Here is a 24,190-nt window from a genome sequence, read left to right as displayed (position 1 = left end):
GAAACCTGACCCCTCCCTCCCTTGCAAACCAGAGCCCCTGGGGAGTTCCTGGGGTGCTGCCTCTGGCAGGCAGGTTTCAACAGGAGGCTGCCTAGTGGGCCTCTCAGCTTTCATAATATTGTGTCGGGAGCCTAATCCAAGAACATTATTTGGTTTTGGAAATTGAGCTAATTAGGTTTCACCCCCCCCCTCCTCCCTCTATCCCCACCCCCCTCCTTCTTCCACTCTCCCCCTTGTTTTTAATTAGCAGGAAATTGACAGAGGAATTTACATGACTGAGGACAGTTTTACAAGTTCCAAATGTTTCTTTTGTTTCACCCTCGGACCAGTAGTCTTTCAGCTCTCAGCCTTGAGCTCCCAGCCTGTGCTGGTCTGGCCAGGCTTCTCTAAAACTAAGCACTTGGGGCAACCCCAGTGAGGGGAGGTTGGGGCCCTTCCTCCTCCAGGATTCCTCAGCGGCCTCTAGGGTTTCGAGGCTTGTTTCCACTGGGGGCATTAGGGGCAGGTCAAGAGGCTGCGTCTTTGCCGGGACAAAGAAGAGGGAGAATTGCCAGGGAGGGTGAGGTTCTGATGGGGATTCCCTCTACCTGAGGGCCTATTGCTCTCTGGGCCATGGGCTGTCAGGCTGGGACTCTATAGGATTGGGCGTATCAGTCTGGCAGACAAGAAACAGATGAGGGATGAAGCAGACAGGGCTACCAAGGGAGGCTTTGAGACTCAGGTAGAAACAGTCCCCTGAACATTCTAGCCACCCAGCTCCAGAGAAGCAGCCCCAACGACCCTCTCCCCTCCTTTCTAGGTCCAGCTGGAGAAACCAAAGCGTGGAAAATGTCCACCTAGTCCTAGAAGCTACTCCTGGAGACGCCTACTTCTCTCTCTCTCTCTCTCTCTCTCTCTCTCTCTCCCCCTCCCCTTTCTCCTTCTTCCTCTCCTTCCTTCCCCCTCTCTCTTCCTCTCCCCCTCTCTTCCACCTCTCCCTCCCTCCTTCTCTGTCTTTCTCTTTGTCCTTCTCTCCTACCTCTCTCGTCTCCCTCTCTCTCCATCCACCATCTTTTTTTCTCACTCTCTCTCCCTCTCCCTCCCTTTTCTCTCTCACTCACTCCCTTACCTCTCTCGCTGTCTCTGTCCTTCCTCCCTTTTCTCTCTTTCTCCCCTACCTCTCTCACTGTCTCTCACTCCCTCCCCCTTGTCTCTCCCCCCTCTCTTGCTCTCTCTCTCTCCCTCCCTCCATTCCCCTTCCCCCCCCCTTTCCCCCTATCTCACTTTCTGGCTCAGTCTCTCATAAGCTCTTGGAGGGTATGGACAGTTTTCATTTTTGTCTTTGTATCAGCAGCTACTCTCAGTGCCTGGCACATAGTATGAACTTCATAAATGCTTGTCAATTAATTGGATGTGAAGAAGCAACCTCTGGTTGGTTAGGGGCATCTCTTTGGACTCTTGCTAGGTGGAGATATTGAACTGTTTGGATCCCAAACTGCCTCTGTCCGCCACTTCTCCCCTTGACCTTCTGTTCATTTGTGTTCCAGATAACTTCTATCTACGCAACCTGCCTGCCCAGCCCACACTTCTGCCCCCCAATCACAACTTCCCCAGCATTGCCAGAGCAGCCCCAGGTCACCCCATTGGCTCTTGCAGCAGAGATCGGGAGGCAGGCCACCTCCAGAAAGGCCCTAAGGAGTTTGACCGATTCCTAATGAACAAGGAACTGGGCAAGGAGAAGACAGGCAAGGCAGAGGGTAAGGATCGGCCAGTAGAAGATGATGTGAAGGAACGGCACAAGCTGGTAATGCCCATGACTCCTGAGGGACACTGCAAGGAGAGTACCCATCCTCGAAGTACCTGTGAGAACCGAACCAAGCACCTCAACTCCTGCTTCCTGAGTACCAAGGTGCTCAATGGTGAGGTGGGCAAAGCTGTCCTGGCCAGCTGTACAGGGGGCATGCTGCCTCGACATGGGGCAGGGGTGGTGCCCAGCCGCTGTGCCAAGGATGCAGGACGGCCTGAGCGGGAGCGCGAGTTGGGCCATCACGAGCCGAACCAGCCGTACAGCGAATGTCTGGAGCGGAGGCAGATGCTCCACCATTCCGTTTCCTACACGGTGCCCTCCAGCTTGCCAGCTGTGCCACCCCCACTTAGTACCAGCTCTGGGACATTTCCTTGCTTACAGCTTCACTCCAATCCAGACATGTTATGCCCCCTTCAAGACAAAGCCACCCGAGACCTGAAACTCAGTGGGCCCACCTTTGTGCCTTCTGTGGGGCACCTACCTGACAAGAGCCGGTCATTCCAGGTGGCATCAGAGCCATGCCTGGCAGGAGAGGGGAAGGATCGGCACCATGAGGTGGGTGCTGACCACCCAGCGTCCTATGGAACCTCCTACCCCCACCTAAAGGCCGAGGGCAAGGGGGAGCGGAGGCTTGGCTTTGAGGCAGCCCTCAACCCAAGGCTGAAGGGATTGGAATATCTCAATAGCACTGGATCTGAAGGCCCTTTCCCTAATCTACCCCATGCACCCCCCAAAGGTGGCCTCGAGAAAGGAAGCTACTTTGAGATGCCCCCTCCCTCTCAGGACTGCTCCCGCCCTGGCCACCAGGACCCCTTGTGTGTGAAAATCAGCCAAACCTGCTGCACTTTAGACAAGGGTGCCAAAGAGGCCCCAGGCCCCAGTGCCCAAAAGGTTGCTAGGATACGGCATCAGCAGCACCTGTTACCTGAGATGGAACAGACGGGAAATGGGGCTGAAGCCCAGAGGAAGTCCATTGAGTTGGCATCTCTGGGCTACAATGGGCCCCACCTGCCACCCTGGACAGTCCACGGGAGTCAGGGTCCCCCCATCTCCATCAGTGAGGAGAGGAAGGGCTCCTACCTTGACCCCTTCAGCAACAGCCTGCAGCAGGCAGCCCTCATGTCCCAAGAGTTGCCCGCCCCACCGGACGAGGTCTCTGCCATGAAGAACCTGCTTAAGTATAGCAACCAAGCGCTTATCGTCGGCCAGAAGCCCCCCTTTGTGGGTCTGGGAAATATCAAAGCCAGCTGTGTCCAACAGGAAGTGAAGTTCCAGTCAGGCAAGGGTCAAGGGGAGCTAGAGAGGCCTGACTGTGCCCGGAGCCGGGAGCATGAAGCCCCCCATAGTGATGGGGAGGTGAGGCAGCCCCCTGTGGGCATTGCTGTGGCTGTGGCCCGCCAGAAGGACACTTTGAGCCGCCCAGAACCTTCCTATGGCACTAATTCTAGCCGGCAGGGCCGTGCAATGCCTGGGTTCAAAGGTACAGAACCTAAAGGAAAAGGGGTGGGGGAGGGATGAATTGGGGTGATGTCACCAGAGCTCAGGCTCCAAACTAGAGGTGGGGGTGGAGTCAAGAATGGGCCTACTAACCTCATCTGGTTCTCATTGCCTGACCTCAGGCTCACCCACAGGGCCCCAAGGCCTTCTAGAGTTCATGGCTCACTTTCAGGAGGGGCAGCAGGGGGACAGAATGGAGGCAGTCAGCTCTCCAGGAGGGAAGCAGACCAATCCCCTCATTGGTCTGTACTCCAAAAGCTCCAGACCCACCTCCCCATCCCTCTGTGGCTGGAGAGAGGGTGCTTTGTGCTAGCATGCCCCCACTGACCCAGCCCTATTTACACCCTCTTCTCTCCCTTCTTCTCACCCCTTCTCTCACCATCTGAGTTTCCTTCTGCCCTCCCAGTGGATGCACCACGTCCCATAACTCCATCAAGCTTTTACCCATCACTTGCAGTGCCAGTCCCTGCTATGGGCATTAACCCCTTCCTTGGACCCCTTGTCAGAGCCCCATCCAATCTACTTCATGCCTTATCCCTTAGTCAACCTTCCCCACATTGTAGAACCGAGGAGCTCCTAAGCCTAAGCCTCCTTACTGTTGTTTCTTCCCTGTTGGCCTCTGTATAGCGGGCCCCAACCGCTCCATGCACGTGATCGATCTGGAAGCCGAGGAGGAGAGGAGCCGACTCTGTGGTGATGAACGGCTGGGCCTTACAAGCCGGGAGCTGCTTCTCCAGTAAGGACCTGGGGCTCCAAGGCAGGGGTGGAGGGTGGGACGGTGCATGTGCGCTCGTGTGCACTCACACACGCGCGTGAGCACACACACACACACACACACACACACACAGAGTCATAGATTAATTTACACAGGGCCCAATCTCTCCTGATACAGAGAATGATGATGTGGAAAGAACATTGAGCTAAAGGTCATGAAGTCCTGGCTTTTCTTCCTCACTGTACTCTTCACTGTCTGTGTAACCTTAAGCCAATCACTTAACCTGACTAGGGCAGAGCTTTTCCTTCACCAAAATGGGTCGTGGTAATCCCTGCCCTTTCAAGGTTGTCCTGTGGATAAACTGAAATAATTGAATGGAACGAAATAGGATGTCTCCCCACCAGTCCTATCGTTCTGAGAAAAGCATCTTGCAAACTTTTTTTTCGTTTTTTTATTTTTTTAACTAGACTTGTGAATAGTAGTGACAGTAGTAGTAGTAATCGTGGTCACAGCAGTCATAGTAGTAGTGGTAGCAGCAGCTAGCATTTATATTGTGCTTTAACGTTTATAAAACATTTTACAGATATCTCATTTTATCCTCATAACAACCCTGGGAGAGGTTAGGCTATTATTATCCCTATTTTACAGATAAGGAAACTGAGGCCCAGAGCTATTCAGTGACTTGCCCAAGGTCACACAGCTAACAAGTGTCTGAGATCAGATTTGAACTCAGGATTGACTGCCTGACTTCAGGTCTAGTACTCTAACCACTGCACCGCCCCAAAGGAAGTTCCCTCTGTCAACGCATATCAGCATGTGTTCTGCAACGTAGAGTCTTAGAGGGCCGCTCAGGACTCTGAGAGGTTATGGGACTTGCCTAGGGGGACGAAGCCTGTAAGTGTCAGAGGCAAGCATTCTAACCCTACACCACACTGCCTCTCTTGGAAGCTATCTCCTTTTTCATTGCTTTGAAGGATCTGTGATTTTACCTGTGTGAGTATTCCTTCCTTCCACCGACATAAAGATCAGAGCCTTCCCCGCACAGTCGGAGTTGGCTTGATGAGTTTCTGTAACCAAGCGAATTCACCCGGTTAGCCAGACCAGAGCCTTCCCCGCACAGTCGGAGTTGGCTGTGACCAAGCGAATTCACCCAGTTAGCCAGGCTGATCCTCAGATCACAGACACATACATAGTCTGTTTCGGGACTCTAAGTATTTACATCTTAGTAGAACATGCCAGAACCTATGCTCAGTCAGCATAGCCAGTAAGATTCAATGGAGCAGAATTTTAATGGACGTTGTAAACCATTAAGAACATTATATAAATGGGAGCCATTATGAGTAATGATGATGATGATGATAGCCTGGAACTTAGGCCTCCACCCACCCAAATATCTCCATTAGTGATGAAGGCCTTAGATCATAGAGCTGACCTGATCTTCATATTTCCACCTTATCTCAGGTGTGGAATGCTTTATTACTGCAATAAATTTGCGATCTCATCCACAGGGGTCTCCCTCCTATGGATGTACATCCCAGCCCATCCATGCTTTCTCATCATGGGTAAGATTCTTGTCCATATTCTTCCAGAGATCTGCCATTTATAGGATCTGGCCAACATGCTAGAGGCTTTCCTCCAGGTCAGGGATTTTTAACTTCTTTGGGGCTTTGGATTCCTGGGGAAGTCTAGTGAAACATGGACCTCTTCTCACAAGAATATTTTTAAATTCATAAAATAAATCACATTTTTATAAAGGAAACCAATTATATTAAAATAAAGATGTAGTTTTTTTTTCTCCATCAAAGTTCACACATTCTCTGAAATCTATCCATGGTTGAAAATTCCTGCTCCAGGACTTTAGTGGCATTTTGAGGGTGTCATCGGTGCCCTGGAGTTGTCCATCTGTTATCCCTAACTATAGGAGTAAAAATGTTATTTCCCTCTCTGAGATGATATCTCTCCAGAGGCAGGCTATGTACTGTCAAGGACCTGGCTTTTGAGCAGAGGGAGTAAGAGGTAAGGGAGAGGAGCCCTACGGCACTGGACTGGGAGAGTGGCCTGTGTTCTGTTCTCAGCTCTTCCACTTACTGTCTAGATGGCCCATGGGCAAGTCACTTCACCACTCAGACTCAGCTGTACCCTGTGTCCCTTGGTAGCTTCTTGGACTCCCACTGGAAGTGTTTCTATAGAGGTATATCCTAATCTGAAAGAAGATGGGGCCTGGGAATGAGGAAAGGGGTTGAACTGAATTGAATTTCTAAGCTCCCTACCCTCTGTCTCTCTTTCTCCCCTCCCCTCTCTTTCTCTCCTCTTCCTCCCTCCCTCTCTTTTCTTCTTTTTTCTCTCTCTCCCCTTCCTCTCTCTTCTGTTCCTCTTCTTTTCTTCTCTCTCCCTGTCTCTCCTTTTCCTTGCTCTTTCCTCTTCTCTCCTCTCTCTCCTCTTCCCTTGCTCTTCCCTCTTCCTCTCCTCCTTCTCCTCCTTCCTCTTCTTCTCTCTGTGTGTCTCTCTGTCTCTGTCTGTCTCTCTCTTCTTTTCCCCCTCCCCCAGTCATCTCCCTATCTTGCCCCATCTAGAATTACCACAGCTACTCACAGCCCCATCCCACTACTTTTTTTTTTTTGAGGGGCAGGGCAATTGGGGTTAAGTAACTTGCCCAGGGTCACACAGCTAATAAATGTGTCAAGTGTCTGAGGCCGGATTTGAACTCAGGTCCTCCTGACTCCAGGGCCGGCACTCTACTCGCTGTGCTACCTGGCTGCCCCACTCCCACCCCCACCCACCCCCCATCCAACTACTGATCTGCACAGGAGCTATTTCCAACCTGAGATAGTTCGCTTTTTCTTAGACAGCCTGATGGCCGCCACAACTCTGGAGACTCACCACTTTGGTGCTGGATTCAGTGTGGACACCCAGTTGTCTTTCACCCCATAGTGGCTCAGAATTCTAAGTTCAAGAGATGCCAGCAGGCTCAGCCTTTCCTGGAGCAGGGACTGTAGGCATGTGCCTAGCCCTGCTGACTCTAAAATCTGTGATTCTAGGACAAGCAGTCTTAACTTTTTTTTTTTTTTGATACCATGGACCCCTTTGGCCACCCGGTGAAACCTGTGTTCTCAGAGTAATTTTGTTAAATCATAAAATAAATAGCATTACAAAAAAAACCAGTTCTGTTGAAATATTTAATAAAATAATTTTTAAAATAAACTCATGGACGCCAGGTTAAGATTCCCTGTTCTAAGGTGAAGAGACCAGGGTCTGAGTGGAACTCCTGGACCCTACTCTATCCATATTGTCTTTCCAGGGATAACAAAGACCTTGTTGAGTTTGCCCGAATTCACCCATCCAGTGGCTGCCCTGGAGATGTGACCTCCCACCTCATGATTGCTGGAGGATCATCTCTGCAAACTAGCCAGCTTGGGGGTGATCCTACCACCCACGCCCATCCAGCTCACCCCCCCTGGCTGCCCCGAACCCGCAGTCCCTCCATTTGGATGGGAGGACATTCCTACGGTCAGTATTCAGGGGTAAGATGGGGATGGACACAGGAGATGGGAGAAGTGGGATTGAGGTAGCTCATTGGCTTTTCCTCTTTTGGAGCCCAGACGGTGATTAGAATCACTGGGCACTAGGTGCCAAGCACCCCCATCCAAAGCCCTTGGCCTTCCTACATACCCCTCTCTAGCTTACATTCAGGTTGGGACAACTTCCCCAAAGCAGACCGGGATGCTAAGTCTTTAGGCTAGTGTTTTGCAACATTTAACCATTTCAAATATTTTTTTTCTGGCCCACAAAACTTTTGATATTAATGGTCCTTGCTTTTTTAAGCTTATAAATAAAAACCTAATTCTCCCTGCATTCTGTACATCCCATTCTGGTCCCCTTCTCTCTGGCTCCCCCTCCCCACTCCCAGAGCCACTGGAAGCTTCTCTGCTGAGCTTACAGAGAGGAAATCAGCCATGGTAGAGAATATTTTACTGGTCTTTGGTCAATTTTTGAGCTAGGAAACACTTCTGGTAAGCCAAGTGTCCAAGGTGATTAGGCCATTATTGCTCTTTGACCCTTCTAAAAGAAAAAGGACAAACCACTTGGGGTCCTCCTTGGGCCCCTGACTCTGTGTCCTTTTGCTTCCTGTGGATACTATCAATCTGTTCCTCTCCTGTGTGGCTTCATGTAAGTCTGCCAGTACTCCCTGCTCCCCGGGTAGACCCCTGACTCTACTGGGCTTAGATGGAGGCCCTGGAGGGAGGCTAAGAAACAGCAAGATCATTTTCTTTGGTGCCAAACTCCAGTTTGGCCTCCAGACCTCTAGAGGAGTGCCTCCCATTGGAGCCCCATAAGTCATCATGGAACCCAACAAATTGGAGCCCTAGGCACAGGCTCCAGAGCTGTCTAGCTCCATAGGCAATATAGCCAGCAGCTCTGGTTGTCATGATATTTTCTTAGCCCTGGCTTTTTAGCGTGCCAGCCTCAGTGCTGCCTGCTTCCCGTTAAAGCCAGTGGTACCCTCTGCTTCCACCATTTTGCACTGACCACTGTGTACCTGCTCTTCTGCAGGGCTTGGCCACCCGGCTCTCCACCAGAACCTGCCACCTGGCTTCCCAGCCACCATGCCCAGCACAATGCAGTCCATGTTTCCCCTGTCCCAGGACCCCCCTGCCCAGCTGGTCATCTTGCCCACCGAGCCTACACCCCATGCTGCTCCCCATTCACTTGGTAAGGGAAAGCCTAGGGACCTGGGGAGGATTCTGTTGCCATCCCCTTTTGGGTGTTGGAAAGGGCCTGAGGCCCAGGAAGCACTGTTGTACCGGGTTTTTTGCCAGTTCCTGCTCAAAACTGTTCTGATCCAAGCCTCCTCCCAAATCCAGCCCCATCTGGAACAAGAGGGAAGAAGAGAAGATGATGAGGGCCGAGATGGAGAGACACAAAAGAGGGAAAGAAACAACAAGGAAGGGGGTGGAGAAGAAGGGAGAGGGAAGAGGAGTGAAGGATGAAACAGAAGGGAGAAGACAAGGGAAGAAGAGGAGAAAGGGAAAGAATAAGGGGAGATAAAGAAAAGGGAAAATGGAGGAGAGAAGGGATGAGGAATAGGAAAGGGCAGAAAGAAAATCATTCTTCTCCACCTCCATCCCCCATCGGGATGTAAACTCTCCAAGAGAGTAGGGATTATCTCATTTTTGTCTCGTGTCCCCAGTGCCTAGCTCAGCATATCTTCGCCACTTAATAAATAAAATGAAAGTCAAAAGGGAAGAGGGGAGATTGAAGAAAAGACAAGAAGGGAGATGGGAAACCTAACATCATAATGTACTTTGGATCGCACCTGGGAAGAGCCATTTTGTTCCTGGACAGTCTAACCTGTCAAGTGGATGGATTTAGGATACTCATTGCAGTCCCTGGGAATTAGGGGTGGGCTGAGGGGGGGAGCCCATTCAAAGCACAGCCTACCCCCATACCACTGTCTAACATTTTCTGTGACTTTGGTCTCCTTCCTTCTTCCTTGTCCAACCCTCTTGCAGCTGACGTCATGGACCAGGCTTCATTGTGGCCACCCATGTACCCAGGTCGGGGGCCTGCCTCTCACATGCAGCACCCCAGCCAGCTTCCTGTCTATTCCCGCTCCCAGTTTCTACGGCAGCAAGAGCTCTATGCCCTCCAGCAGCAGCAGAGAGCAGCCCAGGCACTAGAAATGCAGCGGAAATCTCAGCTTCAGGTACCAATGAGACCCCCCCTTCTCTTTCCCTCCAGTTACCCATGGACACAACCTTTTCCCTCCTCTGTTGTCCACAAAGGACCTGTCATCCTGCTGTAGTGGTGATGTCCTCACCCAAGCCAAACATCTCCCTTCTCCATCTCCCTGGGGCTAGAAAACCCTCCCCTATCCTTTCTGGAGAACCCATTGCCTTGTCCAAGGCCTTTAGGGTTTAGATTTCCTCTCTGTCTCTCATCTTATCACCTTCCTGTTCCCTAGGATCCCCCTTCCCGTGACCATGCTAAAGACCCTGTTCCCTGTCCCTCATGCCTAGAGCTCCCCAGGTGGTCCCCTTTGCCACTGGCCAGTCATGGTGATGGGGGTGACCATGCTCTGTCTCTACTTTCCCAGAGGAAGCCTGAGGATTACCATGCAGAGTTTGAAGAAGCAGTCCCTGAGAAGACCCTGAAGTCCTCTCATAAACCAGTTGCCTTAACCCCCCTATCCAAGGGCGCCTCTTCACCGGCTGCTGCTCCATGCCCTGCCAAACTTTCACCTTGCTGCCATTCTCCTGCCCTGCGGCACCCCTCCAAATGCACCACGCCACTCTCCACTGCCCCGTGCACTTTACCCCTCTGCCCCACTGCCAGCTCTGCTGTGGCGCCCCGCTCCCCAGCCACCAGTCCTGGCCCTGCTCAGAGCTCTAAGGGTACTGAAGTTGAGGACAAGAGAGGAGAGGGCCAGCCTCCGCAAGACTATCCCAAATCTCTAGAACCAGGTAAGACTTATAGGGGGTTTCCTGGGGGGGCATGGCAACCATGCTGGATTGAGAGTCCAAGATCCTGGGTCCAGATCCTGGCTCTGCTGCATTACCTTGGCCAGTTTTCCTTGCCTCAGTTTCCTTATCTGTGAAGGGCAAGGGTTGGGCTATATGGCTTCTCTAAGGTGGCTTCCAGCTCCTTCCAGCTCTCTCTATGATGCTCTGAAAGGAGAACATTTGAAGGAAGCTAACCTCTCCCATTCTAGGAGGGCAGAGGGGCAGAAATGGTTCCATATCATGGGAACTGCTAAGCTGAGACATTCGATCTTAATGACTTCCTGGGGTCATTTAGTCTGCTTTAAGGAGAGCGAGGTCCTGGCCCAAATGGAAAACAACCATTTTTTCAAAGAAGGGCCTGCTTCTCGCTTCTTTTCTTAGATGTCTTCTTTCTGACAAGGCATGTTGGCCCACATACCCCATCCCTAATAAGGCTGCACCTCTAGAAAAGTCCCTCTCCTTCCCTTCCCCTGCCCGCATCTTCTTAGGCCACAGGCTGGGGTGATCAGTAGGGGGATGGGTAAAGTCCTCGTTATTTCCTTCACCAATCCCTGGGCAGAGGAGGGGAAGGGAATGGCAGTACCATTCGTCCATTCAAGGCCGTTTGCTGAGCAGAATGATCTTAGAAGCAACAATGTGTGGCTATGCTACAGGGAAACTTTGGACGTAAAGGAGACAAGAAGACGGGGTCATTTCTAGCCACTGACTCTCTGGACTTTTGTGGTCACAGAGCAGCAAGGGATGGGGGAAAAAAGAGAGACTCAGATGGGGATGTTGAGGAAATTAACCTGAGAGGAAGGAAAGTTGTTATAGCTCGTGTTGGAGACCCCGGCCAGGGCCCTAGACTCACCTCCCGCCTGCCCACCCCCCTTTGCCACAGAAGCCACCTCTTCCTGAGTGCCAGTACCAGCCACGCCAGCCAGCTCTCAGTGCCAGCTCCCCGACAAGGCTATTTAATTCTCTCTGAATTAGGCTGAGTGTTTACATTGGAAATCCGTGTGGCGAACATAAAACCGGTCCCAGTTTCACAATAAGGAGACAGAGCCAACAGGGTTTTTTTTTTTAAGGTTTTTTTTTTTATTACAGTTAATGGGGCGTAATGCCTCCGACATGCAGCCGGCTCGTTCTGGTTCAGGGAAAGCCCTGATTCAAGCATCATGGCTTTAAAAAAAAATCCCCCTTCTCTGGTTAGTCTGTCCTTCAGACAGACCAAAGGGCATATCCATGAGGTGGAGACACAGCAAGCAGTAAGGGCAGGACTCCAGGCTAGAGGGGAAAACACTTTGGATTTGGGGTTGGGGGGAATGTCAGAGTTGCTTCAGTGTGACCCTCCCTCTTCTCAGCCTCTGACACCCTGAGTATTCCTTATCCCTCCTCCTAAACCCTACAACATTTCTCAGACTCCTTGTTATGGGGAGGGAGATAGTCACCCCATCCTTATCCACTAGAGAAGCTGATGCACTTGCCCTTCGAGTAAGAGTCATTGAGCCCTAGAAGTGGAGCCCAGGTCCTACCTCCCAGCTTAGCCCTGTAGTCCCCATTTGTCTGGGTCTGGTATTCCAGGGCCCAGGAGTGACTGGGGGCTGGGGAAAGAGGAAAAGCTGGGATCAGCCAGCCTTTCATGGTCAGCAAAGTCTGGATCTACCTCTGTCCTTTTCATCTTAGATAGTAGCCATGCAGAATTTAGAGTATTCACTGTACAGGTTAGGGAGCACCAGCAAGCAACTGATGTTTAGCTCCTAGAGAACTGTGTTGGGGATGCCCTCCCCGAGTGGGGCTCAGGGCAAGCCCCTTAAGTGCCCACAATCTGTTCACCAGTCTTATCAGCTTCTCTCTCTCTCTCTCTCTCTCTCTCTCTCTCTCTCTCTCTCTCTCTCTCAGACCTGCCCCCAGGATACACCTACCCTGCAGTCAGCATGGGCTACTCTTCCCCCCTACCCCATGACATGCACTCGGCTGATCCTGCAGACCCTGAAACTATGCAAACTGTCTCCACTGCAGCCGAACCCGAGCAGTCCAGGACATTTCCACCCTCAGAGGGGCCTCACTGTGATCCTAGTGCTCTGGATGGGGCCAGCCTGGTAGAGGGAGCAGGTGGCCAGGTGGAGGGCACCGAGCCAAGGGCCCTGGAGCTGGAGTGCCAGCCACACACTCATGGGCATCCACACCCCATGGAGCTGGGGCCCCCCAGTGAGGCAGACGCTCCCAGTGGGTTGGGGGAGCTTCAGGAACTCCCCTATGGTGCCCTCATGGAAGGAGGAGGCCCTGAGACGAGGGGCTGCATAGATTCTACTCAGGAAGGGACAAAAGAGGAGATGACTGAGGAGGGGGATGGCAAAGGGCTGCTGGCAAGGTCCTCCCCTATGGCCTCTGAGCAGGGAGCACTAAGCCCACGTCCTCTGGGAGAGGAAGAGGTGGGGGAGGGGCCTGACCCAAAGGAGGAGGAGGAAGAGGAAGGAGAGGAGGAAGAAAGAGAAGAGGAGGAAGAGGAAGAAGGAGAGGAAGCCTGGGACATGATTCAAGAGGAAGACCACCTGCCCAAATCGTTGCCAGGTCTGGATGCCTTGGTAGCAGCCACCATTGACCTGGGAGACCTACCCTCATTGAGCCCACCCAGCACTCAACCTTCAGCCCCTCTACAGCTTCCAAATGCTCCTGCCCTTCAGGGTGGCTCAGGAATTCATGGCATTGCCCTTCTTAGTGAATTGGCTGACCTGGAGTTCCAGCGGCAGAAGTGTGAACAAGTCACGGAAGGTAAGTATTCTAGAGTCTTCCTTTACTCTTTCTATTTAACCTTCTTTCACATTGGACCACTGACCTTCAAACCTGGGACTCACCTTCCTACCCAACCTTTTTGTGATGCCCGAGGTGAAACGATTTTGTGGGAGGTTCCTTTCAAACCCAGTTAAACTAATAGCCAATGAACTAGGCTCCTAGGTTTTAGAGCAGAAAGGGATTCTGGAGATCATTTATTTTGGTCCTCTAATTTTATATATGAGGAAATGAGGTCCAGAAAGTGAGTTGACTTGCCCAACATTACATAGTAGCAGTCAGGATTTGAACTCTGGACCTCTAACTCCAATTCATATACACATACAGGATTGACTTAAGGAATGACCCCAATGTCCATCTTTGACAACTACGTACTTCTGGTGGTTAGAGTTTGAAAACCTGTTTCTATTTTTACCAAATTTTGTAAAGATGAAAGATTTCTCTTGACCTCAGACACATTTAGAGTAGCTTCTAATCATGCTCCTGTGCTGTTGGGCTTCAACAGGCCAGGCATCCACCTGTGTAGGACTCCCTACACACACACACACACACACACACACACACACACACACACACACACACACACACACACATGCATGCATGCCTATGGAATCTGGAGAAGGGCTGGCTACCTTTTACCCTGGCAGCCTCAGGGCAGGTCTCTGTATTCCATCTCTCTCCTTTTGGGATTAAGAGCTAGATGTCTTAAAGGATAAGGATATCTTCAGGAGATTCCCTGGGGTTGGGGACATCTTCAGGCACCATCCTTTCTCCTTACCCATTCCACTGGATCCTAAATGGCTGCCCAGAGATGCTAGCCCAAGTAACTATATGGAGACCTGGAGTCTTTTTATGGCAGGAAGGCCTCCACCTTTGACCTGCCATCATTAATGAGCTATGGTTATAAGCCAAAGATTTTGGGAAGAGCAGATTCCAGGCCTGGGGGTGGGGCAAGCTTGTTCTCTACCTTGCACTTAGCCATGGGCACATCCCCTGTCTCAGCAAGCTCTGCTTAATTCCCCAGACTTATTTCTCAGCACATCCTCCCCACTGCTTTTCAGTTAGATTTCTGTAGCACTGATGGAGCTCAGAATCTTGGGATTTAGGGAGAGTGCAAGGGGTAGAAGGAGGAGCCCCTTCTTGCCAGGGAGACGAAGGTTAAGTAACTGGATGACCCCAACTTTCTCCAGATGGTACAGTTGGTGGTGAGGAAGGGTTGGTACAGATTCTTGACATATATCACTCCCTTCCCTACACAAACACACACACACACACACACACACACACACACACACACACTCTTCCTCCAGGCACCTGGAATGAGACACCAGAGGAAACCCATCCTCATAGTCTTTTACCTTCCCCTGGTTGGGGGTAGGGGTGTGGGGTAGAGAATCACACCTCCCAAGTCCACATATTACGTTTCATTGATATTTATAGAAAGAAAATAGCACAATCCTCATGGCTCAGCCTGCATTTGTTTTCCCAACACATAAAACCCGCCAGCCAGCACTGGCTGCCAACATTCTTCAGAGTCTTTGTGTAGGGCTGAGATAAAGCGAATGTTCTTGTAAAGTTAATTTCCCCGAAGGCCTGTATGTCACTCCCTCTCCTCTGGCTGCAGCTTGCCTTGGCCGTTGGATGGAGCTGCAGTCAAGGCCAGGGAGGGAGGGTGGAGGAGGGAGGGAGCGTGTTGGAGCCACCCACCAGCAGGGAGAGGGCTGTGTCAGGCCTGGAGAAGGTTCTGGGGAAAGGAACTGAGGCTGTCAACCTCATGAGCCTTGTAGTTCTCTGCAGACTAGGAGGCTAGACACCTCCCTCCCCCCCAATCTTCCTTTCTTCAGTTTTCCCATCCCTCATCCTTTACCTAGGAAGGAAAGAGACAGCTGCTGAGATTGTAGATTGTGTGGCTGGAGAGAAGAGAGATTCCCTTGGTGGCTTAGCCTCCCTCGGGAATTCCTAACATTCTAGTTCTCCCATTAATCTATTCCTTCAGGACCTGCCCACCAGAAGCATCCTCCCCATTCCGTCCCCTGGAGAAGCTGAGCGGGATGGCCCCTCCTGGGAGATATGAAGGAGAAGCCAGGGTTTATGGGGCCCCAAAGCTGCCCACAGTGGGTGGTAGGGATGTGTGCTGTCTAGATGAGCCCTAGGACAGGTGATTCTGCAGCAGTGTATGCATAGAATGAATGTTTGACATGGAAGCTCTTCACCTCTTCCCAGTGTGTATGAGATTAGAAGTGTGGTCCCCCAAAGCAAGCACTGGATTTAGAGTTAGAGGGCCTGGATTCAAATCTTTCCTCTGCTGCTGCCAATGTTACTACATTGTCTTCATCTCTTGGGGCCTCAGTTTCCTGTGTAAAATGATGACCTTTACACTCTCTTGTAGCTCTAAATCTGATTCTATCATCTCATATGCAAAGTACCTGAGTTACGGAGGGCTGTCAATATATTCATTGAAACTGTATGTCTGTGTGCGTGCATGCACCCATGTGAACATTCTGTGTGTATTTTCCAAAGTTAAGCGGCCTAGTGGTGTGAACCAACTAAAGTATTTTTTGTCCGTGCCTCACATATCATAGGACTTTGTGTGTGATGTATGTGCACTTAGCATGTGTCTGCATTGCTAGATCCCAGGATCCAGAGGAGTGAATTTTAACCCTTTGCAGAATGGGGCTGGGGGGTGGAATGCAGAGAATTGCTTCTTTTAGACTGGTTCCTCCTTCCCCTCTACACTTGCTTGCCCTAGCTCCAGCCCTGGCACCATGCCTCCATGGCAGGAGCAGCGCTTAGAGCACAGCAGTCTCTTTAGTAGGCATAGGGGCAGGTACAGGGACACATTCTTCCTGGGTCAATAGGCCAGACCCGTATCTAGAGTTCTTTGGATCTAGACTTCTTTCCCTGATTATAAAGGCAGTGACAACTTTTTTAGATATTCAATAGGAAATCAGATACAGTCACGAGGTGATTTTTTTTCCTGGTGAACAGAAAGGTTTGCAGAAAGAAAAAGTAGAAGACAGGAGCCAAGTGTAACAAAGTGATTAGATGCAAAGGATGGCACTCAGGCTAAAATGGCATGGCTAGAGCCATGCCCACAGTTTCTACTCCTGAGCTTTTGGTTAATCTTCATCTCCTTCTAGCCAGCTCTACTGCCCAAAGGTGACACACAACAGGACAGATATATTTTCACCCAGTGAAATGGAGACTACATCTTTCACCCAAGAGGCTACTTAGGTTCATGCTAGGGACAGCTGGACTGCAACTGAGATTCCTGCTTCTGAATCTTCATTCTGTCATAAGCCAAATACTTTTCTCTCTGGGCTTGGAGGAAAAGTGTCACTCTTTCCTAATGTAATTAGGATTTATATTTTGCTTTAAGGTTTACAAAGCATTTTACAAATCTTATCTCATTTAATCTTCACAACAACCCTGGGAGGGAGATGCTATTATATCCCCTTTTTATAGATAAGGAAACTGAGGCAGGAGAGGTTAATCGACTTGCTCAGGGTCACACAGTTAGAAAGTGTCTGAGGCTGGATTTGGACCTGGTCTTTCTGACTCTCTGTCCAGCGTTCTCTCCCCTGTACCACCTAGCTGCCTGTGCAATATAGGATGTGGGACTGCAGAGTGATAGTCTTCGGAGATGTTCTTAATCCATTAAAGTCACCTGGAGATTTCTGGCTAAGGTGGTGGTATGTTAGAACTTAGAGGAGCCCAGACCCTCTGGAAACACCTCCATGAAAGCTCTTAAAAATGTACCACAAAGAACAATAATGAAGACTACCCAAGTATACTTCTAGAAACCTCCAAAGGCTCTGAGTGGAAACGAGGGGGTAGGTGGGAGGCATAGTATGGAAGCAGCTAGACTAGCAATAATAGCTCACCACTGTGCCATCCGACTGCCTCACACTAGCCTGTTCCCAACCCAGAGGCCATATAACCCATTCCTGAACCATAGCAGCAGTAGGGGAAGCCCAGCACCCAAGCAGCTCATGGCCAAGCCCATGACAGGAGAAAAGATGAGGACAGTTCCCCCAAAACAGAATATCTGGGGGCCTGCAGGAAGCCTCTTACCAGTGTAGTCAGTGACATCTAGGTGTAGTCTGCCAGGGTCACAGCAAGGGCTGGAGCTAACTTCAGGTATGGAACTATGCAAAAAGAAGATAGAGGATCTAAGGATTCAAGGCCATAACCTAAGTCAAGATGCCACGAGACAAAGCCCAAACCCAGGAATTACGAAAGGGGGTAGAGCCTCTAGGCCCTCCATCCAGGACTAGGAAGAGACTGCCCACAGCATTCAAGAGGATTGGAGGGAGTGGAGTCTGACCCAGGCACAAAGCCCCAATCCAGAACCTGTGGCTATAGGTATGAGTCAACAGAAGAAAATGTCAAACACAATATAGATTTCAATGAGTCCAAGAGGTAAACCCAGACAGAGAATGCAAATCCAGTACAAGTCCAGGTAGAAGCCCAGAGAAAAAATGACCTTGCCATAAGAACTACAGGAGTACCTGGAAGAAATGAAGCAAGAGATATAAAATGTAATGGAAAAGAGAATTAGTAGCATAGACTAGCAGGTTGTAAACTTTACCCCAGAATTGAACTTGAAAATTATAATAGACCAAGGGGAAAGTAAAGACTTCCTGAGACAATAGAAAATATCAAAACAAAAATCAGAAGACTAAAAAAAAAAGAAAAAAATATGATGTATACTAATCTAGTCTGGAAAACAGGTCAAGGAGATATAATCAAGAATTATCAGGACATCAGAAAATCATGATTCTTTCCCATCTCCCAAAATGTCTGTTTATGATGTTTCAAGAAATCATAAATAAAAACTGTCCAGATCCATTATAAAATAGAATAAAATAGAAAACATTGGTCGCCTCCTGAAAGAAGTCCCAAAATGAAAACTCCTAGGAATACCAGAGCCAAAATTCAGAGCATCCAGGTTAAAGAAAAAATACTAAAAGTGGTAAAAAGAAGAAAAAAGAATGAGTTTAAGTACCAAGGGGACCAGGGTCAGGATCACACAAGACTTGGCAACTAAGACTTTAAAGGAAAGGAGAACCCGATATGATATTCTAAAAGGCAAAAGATAAAGGCTCTGTTTTCACTGCCTTTCTTCACCTCTCTGTGTTTCATAGGATTGTCCATTTTGATCTGGCTGTGCAGATACACAATATAGACCTCCAGTCCCATTTTCATCTAACCTTCAAGGTTTGTCTTCATTTTCCGTTTCCTCCCAGTATGAGAGAAGCTTGAGGCAAACTCACTGGTGTGGAAGGTGACCCAGTCACCTCTTCCATTCTTGATTTGGAGTGTCTGCCACGTTATTAGTTAATTGACGTTCAAAGACTCTTGGGCCCTTTGCCTGCTTAGGGGAGGTGTTCACTTAGGACAGACTGACTACTTAAAATGTGTTTAGGACTGGGTAAGGAAGGGGTAAGGAAAGGGAGAGAAAGACTTTGCGTCTCCTACTCTTGGCAAGTGAAACAGTAAAGCCCTTTGCTCCCCAGAAGAGAGTTTCCCCATTACAATACCAGCCCAGAAATCTAGGCATCCCCTCCATTCCCAAATCCAACTTATTGAAATCCATGGCATGAGTTGAATTTTAGTTGCTGCCTTCTATTCTTTTTGCCCTCTGTTGGTGGTGACTGAATCTCTGACCCAGATTCTTCCTCCCCCATCATAGTCCATTCCAAGGCACCTCCTTTCTTACATTCCTCTCAACCCGCACCCCCCAAATTCCCAACTCCAAACCAGTGTCTTCAAAACATTCAGGCAACTTCAAGAAAAGCATATTTACTTAGCTTCATGGTGTCGTAGGTCGGGTGCTGTATTTGGAGTCAGGAAGACCTAGGTTCAAATTTAACTTTAAACATTGTGTGGCCCTTAGCAAGTCACTTAGTCACTTTCTGGACCTCTCTTTCCTCACATGTAAAATGAGAAAAGTTGACCCATAAGGGATCTTAAGGGACATCCAGCTCTAAAGCTGTCATCTAGGTCTAGGACAAGCCAGTAGCTCATTCTAGGACTGCCTCAAGCTCAAGGCTCTAAAATGGTTCTAGACGGAGCCATACCTATTTAGTCAGACAGCGCCTGCAGTCTTCTTTCCCCCTAATCTCTCAACCTTCATAGTGGACAAAGCACTGAGACTGGAATCAGGAAGACCTAAATTCAAATCCAGCCTCAGATAGTTACTAGCTGAGTGACCCTGGGCAGATCACTCAACTGTTGTCTGCCTCAGTTTCCTCAACTGTAAAATAGGGATAAGAGTGGCACTTACTTCCCAGGTTACCGTGAGGATAAAATGAATTAATATTTGTAAAGTATTTTGTGACCCTTAAAGCACTGTTTAAATACTAATTATCATCATCATCATCTCCAGTGAAGCCTTCTAGGTTTTTATAATAAATTGGAGCTGATCTCAGAGGGAAGACACTGTACTTTAACTGAGCCTTGAAAGAAGCTAGGATGTGGAGATGCAGATGTCTGGGGATCATGTTTATGTGTGCACATACATCATGCAGAGGTCTATATAATTTAGGAAGTCTGACCTATCACTTTGCCAGCTGACCACTCTGTACCTGAGACATTTCCTCTTTTTATTCAGGAAACCCTGTCCCAGGATGCCAAGGTTTGGAAACCTATGCCCTAGAACTCAAGTACCATTTTTCAACTTGGCCCCTCCTTTTCCCCAGGCTTTGGGATTGGGAATCAAAACTGAATTGGGCCTGAGTGGACATTGGCAACGGGGACTAAGCCTCCCTCCCTCCCCTAAAGGAATGAGCTCCTCCTAGCCTCGGCATCCTGCAGGTGCTTCCTCTCCCTATTTCTAGTTATCTCCCACCAGTCCTTCCTGGAAGTACAAAGAGAGAGAGAAAGAGAGCCAGTTTTATCAGGATAACCTTAAGGCTTGAGGGGGCAACAGAAGGTCAACTAAGCCATCCTCCTGCCTCCATTCATGGCCATTCTTTCTTTCTCTTTTTCTCTCTTTCTTTTTCTTCCTTTCTTCCTTCTTCCTTTCTTTCTTTCCTTCCTTTCTTTCCTTCTCTTTGTCTCTTTCTTTCCTTCTTTCATTCCTTCCTTTCTTTCCTTCTTTCTTTCTTCCTTTCTTTCCTTCTTTCTTTCTTCCCTCCTTCCTTTCTTCCTTCCTTCCTTCCTTCCTTTCTTTCTTTCTTTCTTTCTTTCTTTCTTTCTTTCTTTCTTTCTTTCTTTCTTCCTTTCTTTCTTCTTCTACCTTAAACCACATGCCGACAGAGGAAAATCTATTCTTCCATTTTCATAGTCCCTTTCCATAAGGAGCTAAGTGACTCCTGGAGGTCAGCTAGATCCAACCACTGCACTAGATAAGATGTATGGGGTGGGGACAAAGGGAGAGGATCTAACCTCAGAAGTGGGTATTGGATGTGAGATGGTGCTAACTACAAGTTGGAAATTCCCTAGGGAGAGAAGTTCTTAGAATCACTAGAGCAGTTCTCAAGTCTGGGAGATGGTCTCAGGAGAGGGGGAGAACCCATTATAATTCCCGTAATAAATAATGACACAAGAGGAACCATCCCATCTATGTGGCCTTCTCACAGCTTAGGAGGGGGAAAGCTGGATTCCTGGGAAGGCATAGCCATCTCTTCCCAGCCAGACTGCCCCTCTCTGACCCCAAACTGCCTCCTTCCATGGGCCGGCTGTACTGGGGTGGCTGTCAACACCATGGCCTGGCACTGACTCCTATGTAAAAGTCTTTAGTATCCCTGTCAAACTTTCCCCCTCCCCCCTTAATGACTGCCTGGTATTTTAGAAGCAAACAGATGTATGAGTGGAGAGGGATGGGGGCGGTTTGGGTCTGAGCCCACCCTTGTTTTTATTTTTAACCCCTGGATGTCTGGGCCTCCCCATCCCCCAAATATAAAACAAAAACGCATTCTTGAGCCTTAAGCATACCCACTGTGAACTGTCTGCCCTTTGAGCTTGGTTTGGAGGCTTTATCCAGTAGCAGAGAAGGCTTAAGTGACTCAGGATCTCAACACTTTTTGGTTCCCCCTGCCCTTCATTTTATAAGGGTCTAAGGCTCTAGAAGAATAGCATCTTGTCTCTAAATAGGTTAGCAGTGGACTGGATGAGAAGAATGAAACCAGGGAATTTAAACCCTCCCCTAGCAAAAGACCACAGCCTTGTTCCCACTCCCTACCACCACCTTTGCCGCTTACATGGTGGTTGGCAGCATCCAGCTGTGGCTGCCCCCAGAACAGCAAACACCTAGACAAGGAGGAGACTGGGACCAAGGAGTCAGGATAGTAAAGTTTTTGGCACCCATTGCCACAAGAACAGGAAGGAGCCCAGATTCCCACACCCTGGGCCTGCGGCAGTCACCCACAGCAGACCCTTTTTCCCACACCAGCAGAACCGAATAGGGATCTCTGAGTCCTCCACGGGCTTGTCCCACCCACCTCTCTACCTGGGGCAAAACCCTGCAGAGCAGAGTTCTCTGCTAGGAGGGGGTTTCTGCTCTATTTCTTCAACCTCCCAACTGAGGGTGGATTGGAAAGGAATCCAACAAAGAAACCATCTAGTATCCTGGCACTGCTGCCCAAGAACCTGGAGTCCTGGGGAAAGCTGATAATGGCAGAGAAAGAAGTTTTGGAAAAACACATCAGCACAGGACCAGGGGTAGGCAAAGGAAGCAGCTGTAAGAGATACAAAGTAAAAAATACATTTTGATTCATATATGTGTGTCTGTATTATATATGTGTGTATACATATATATGAACCAAATATATATAACATATTTTATGAATCACATATTTTTGGTGATCGAAAAATGTCCCACTCTCCATAGCAGGCATTTGTTTCTCAATCCCAGGTATCTTGATGAGGTAGAAAGATAGATGGATTTGGAATCAAGAGGACCAAGCTTCAAATCCCCCTTCTTTGTGCCTCAGTGTCCCCATCTGCAAAATGAAAGGCATTTGACTAGATGGCCTCTGAGGTTTCCTTCTGGCCCTAAGTCTGTGATCAAAAGTTAGACAAGAGGTGAAGTATCTTTTGGGCAAAACAACTTTTGAAGACTCTCTTAAGAGGCAGGATTATTGTGCTCTGCCTTTGTGGAGGGAGCTCCCACTATGACGAAATCAAAGATCCTTGAAATATCAAAGTGATGCTTGTGACATGTGTTCCATGAAGGCTTCCAGGAGGAAGAGCATCACACATGGAACACACACACACACACACACACACACACACACACACACACGGAGCATGGTCTTCAAACCTTACTTGATTAAGACTAACACTTCAAGAATGGACAAAGGACTTGCCCCAGCTTGGAGCGCCTAGGGGCAGGTGCTTAATGTCCTGTGGTATTAGGGACGTGGCATCAGTGGATTCATGGGGCCTAACACTCTCACTCTAGACGCATCCTTCTGTGTGTTATTGAGATTATTATGTATTTTTGAGGTAATCGGGGTTAAGTGACTTGCCCAGGGTCACACGGTGTCTGAGGCCACATTTGAACTCGGGTCTTCCTAACTTCAGGGCCAGTACTCTATCCACTCCATCACCTATCTGCTCCAAGATTATTACGTATTATCGATATTAACACATCTCAAGAGAACCAAACTAGTCTCTTTTTTTCTAAGCCGGCTGCCCTGCCTGTCGCCCCCTTCCCCTCTACCCCAGGTATGACGGAATGGTATTCATTGCATCCCATACCTCCTACAAGCACCATAGCACAGGGCAGATGAAGACCTCTATTGGCATCCAGGTTAGCCGCTTACTAGCAAAATCACTTACCTTCCGTGCCCTGAAGCTTTCTCTTCTGTAAAATGAGCAGGGTTATCATAGGCACTCCCTACCTCATAGGGTTGCTGTGAGGACCACATAAGACAATGGGTATAAAATACTTGGCAAACTCTGAGGAGATAGGGCCTGCGTGTGTGATTTCACCTACATCTGGAGTTTCTCTACACCTGTGCTATAGAGCATTCCTGGATGAGGAGAATCCCCGACTCCTTCTCCTTGACGTAGGGTTTCAAAGCAAAAGTTCTTTTTTTATTATTATTATTATTTTTGGAGGAGGGAAGGCAGGGCAATTGGGGTTAAGTGACTTGCCCAGGGTCACACAGCTAAGTAAGTGTGTCAGGTGTCTGAGGCTGGATTTGAACTCAGGTCCTCTTGACTGCAGGGCTGGTTCTCTACTCACTGTGCCACCTAGCTGCCCCAAAGCAAAAGTTCTTAACCCTTTCTTTGCCATGGATCTTTTTGGCAGTCTGGTAAAGCCTACATCCTCCTTTGCAGAACTGATGTTTTTAAATGCATAAAATATAATGCCTAAGATTACAAAGCAAACCAATTAGAATGAAATACTTATCACAGACCCTAGGTCAAGAATTTCTGGTTTAAGAGAGTTGCATAGAATAGTGATGTTAAGTGATTCGACCCTACTCACATAGCCAATATGCATCAGAAGTAGGATTTGAACCCAGATCTTCCTAGCTCAGAAGCTGACTCTCTATCTTATGTCACACTGCCCCTCTGCTTCTACATTATCTTAGCAGATGACCTAGTGGTGCAGTGGTTAGAACACTGGGCTTGGAATCAGGAAGACCTAAGTTCTAATGCAGCTCGGAATACTTACGAGCTGTGTGGCTTTGGGCAAGTCACTTAACCTCTGTCTGCCTCAGTTTTCTGTAGAATGGTGATAATATAATCTGTCTCCCAAGGTTATTGTGAGGAGAAAATGAAATCACATTTGTAAAGTACTTTGTAAACCTTAAAGTGCTATACAAATGTTAGCTACTGTTATTAATTCTATGGATGTCAGATATTATCAATATCAACAGGCTCTGGGATGTGCATAACGTTTGTAGTGGTCCCAGATTCAGGCTCCCCATTTTCTTGCCTCTGTGTTCCTTCTCTACAGCT

The 24,190-nt window shown here is 48.9% G+C and overlaps 1 protein-coding gene across 1 annotated transcript in view; it reads left to right on the top strand.

Moving 5' to 3' along the window:
* Positions 1–24,190, top strand: part of BAHCC1 (BAH domain and coiled-coil containing 1) — a 151,041-nt gene that overhangs the window by 99,606 nt on the left and 27,245 nt on the right. The window contains exons 4-10 of the mRNA XM_036757926.1: positions 1,527–3,266; positions 3,911–4,019; positions 7,297–7,505; positions 8,550–8,708; positions 9,509–9,702; positions 10,093–10,459; positions 12,380–13,252. Coding sequence (XP_036613821.1) covers positions 1,527–3,266; positions 3,911–4,019; positions 7,297–7,505; positions 8,550–8,708; positions 9,509–9,702; positions 10,093–10,459; positions 12,380–13,252 — 3,651 coding nt within the window. The remainder of the gene's footprint in view (positions 1–1,526; positions 3,267–3,910; positions 4,020–7,296; positions 7,506–8,549; positions 8,709–9,508; positions 9,703–10,092; positions 10,460–12,379; positions 13,253–24,190) is intronic.

This window comes from Trichosurus vulpecula, chromosome 4 (genome assembly GCF_011100635.1).
Source record: "Trichosurus vulpecula isolate mTriVul1 chromosome 4, mTriVul1.pri, whole genome shotgun sequence".
Lineage (NCBI taxonomy): Eukaryota > Metazoa > Chordata > Mammalia > Diprotodontia > Phalangeridae > Trichosurus > Trichosurus vulpecula.
The sequence above is the reverse complement of the archived record's forward strand: the minus strand, read 5'-3'. Positions and strand labels throughout refer to the sequence as shown.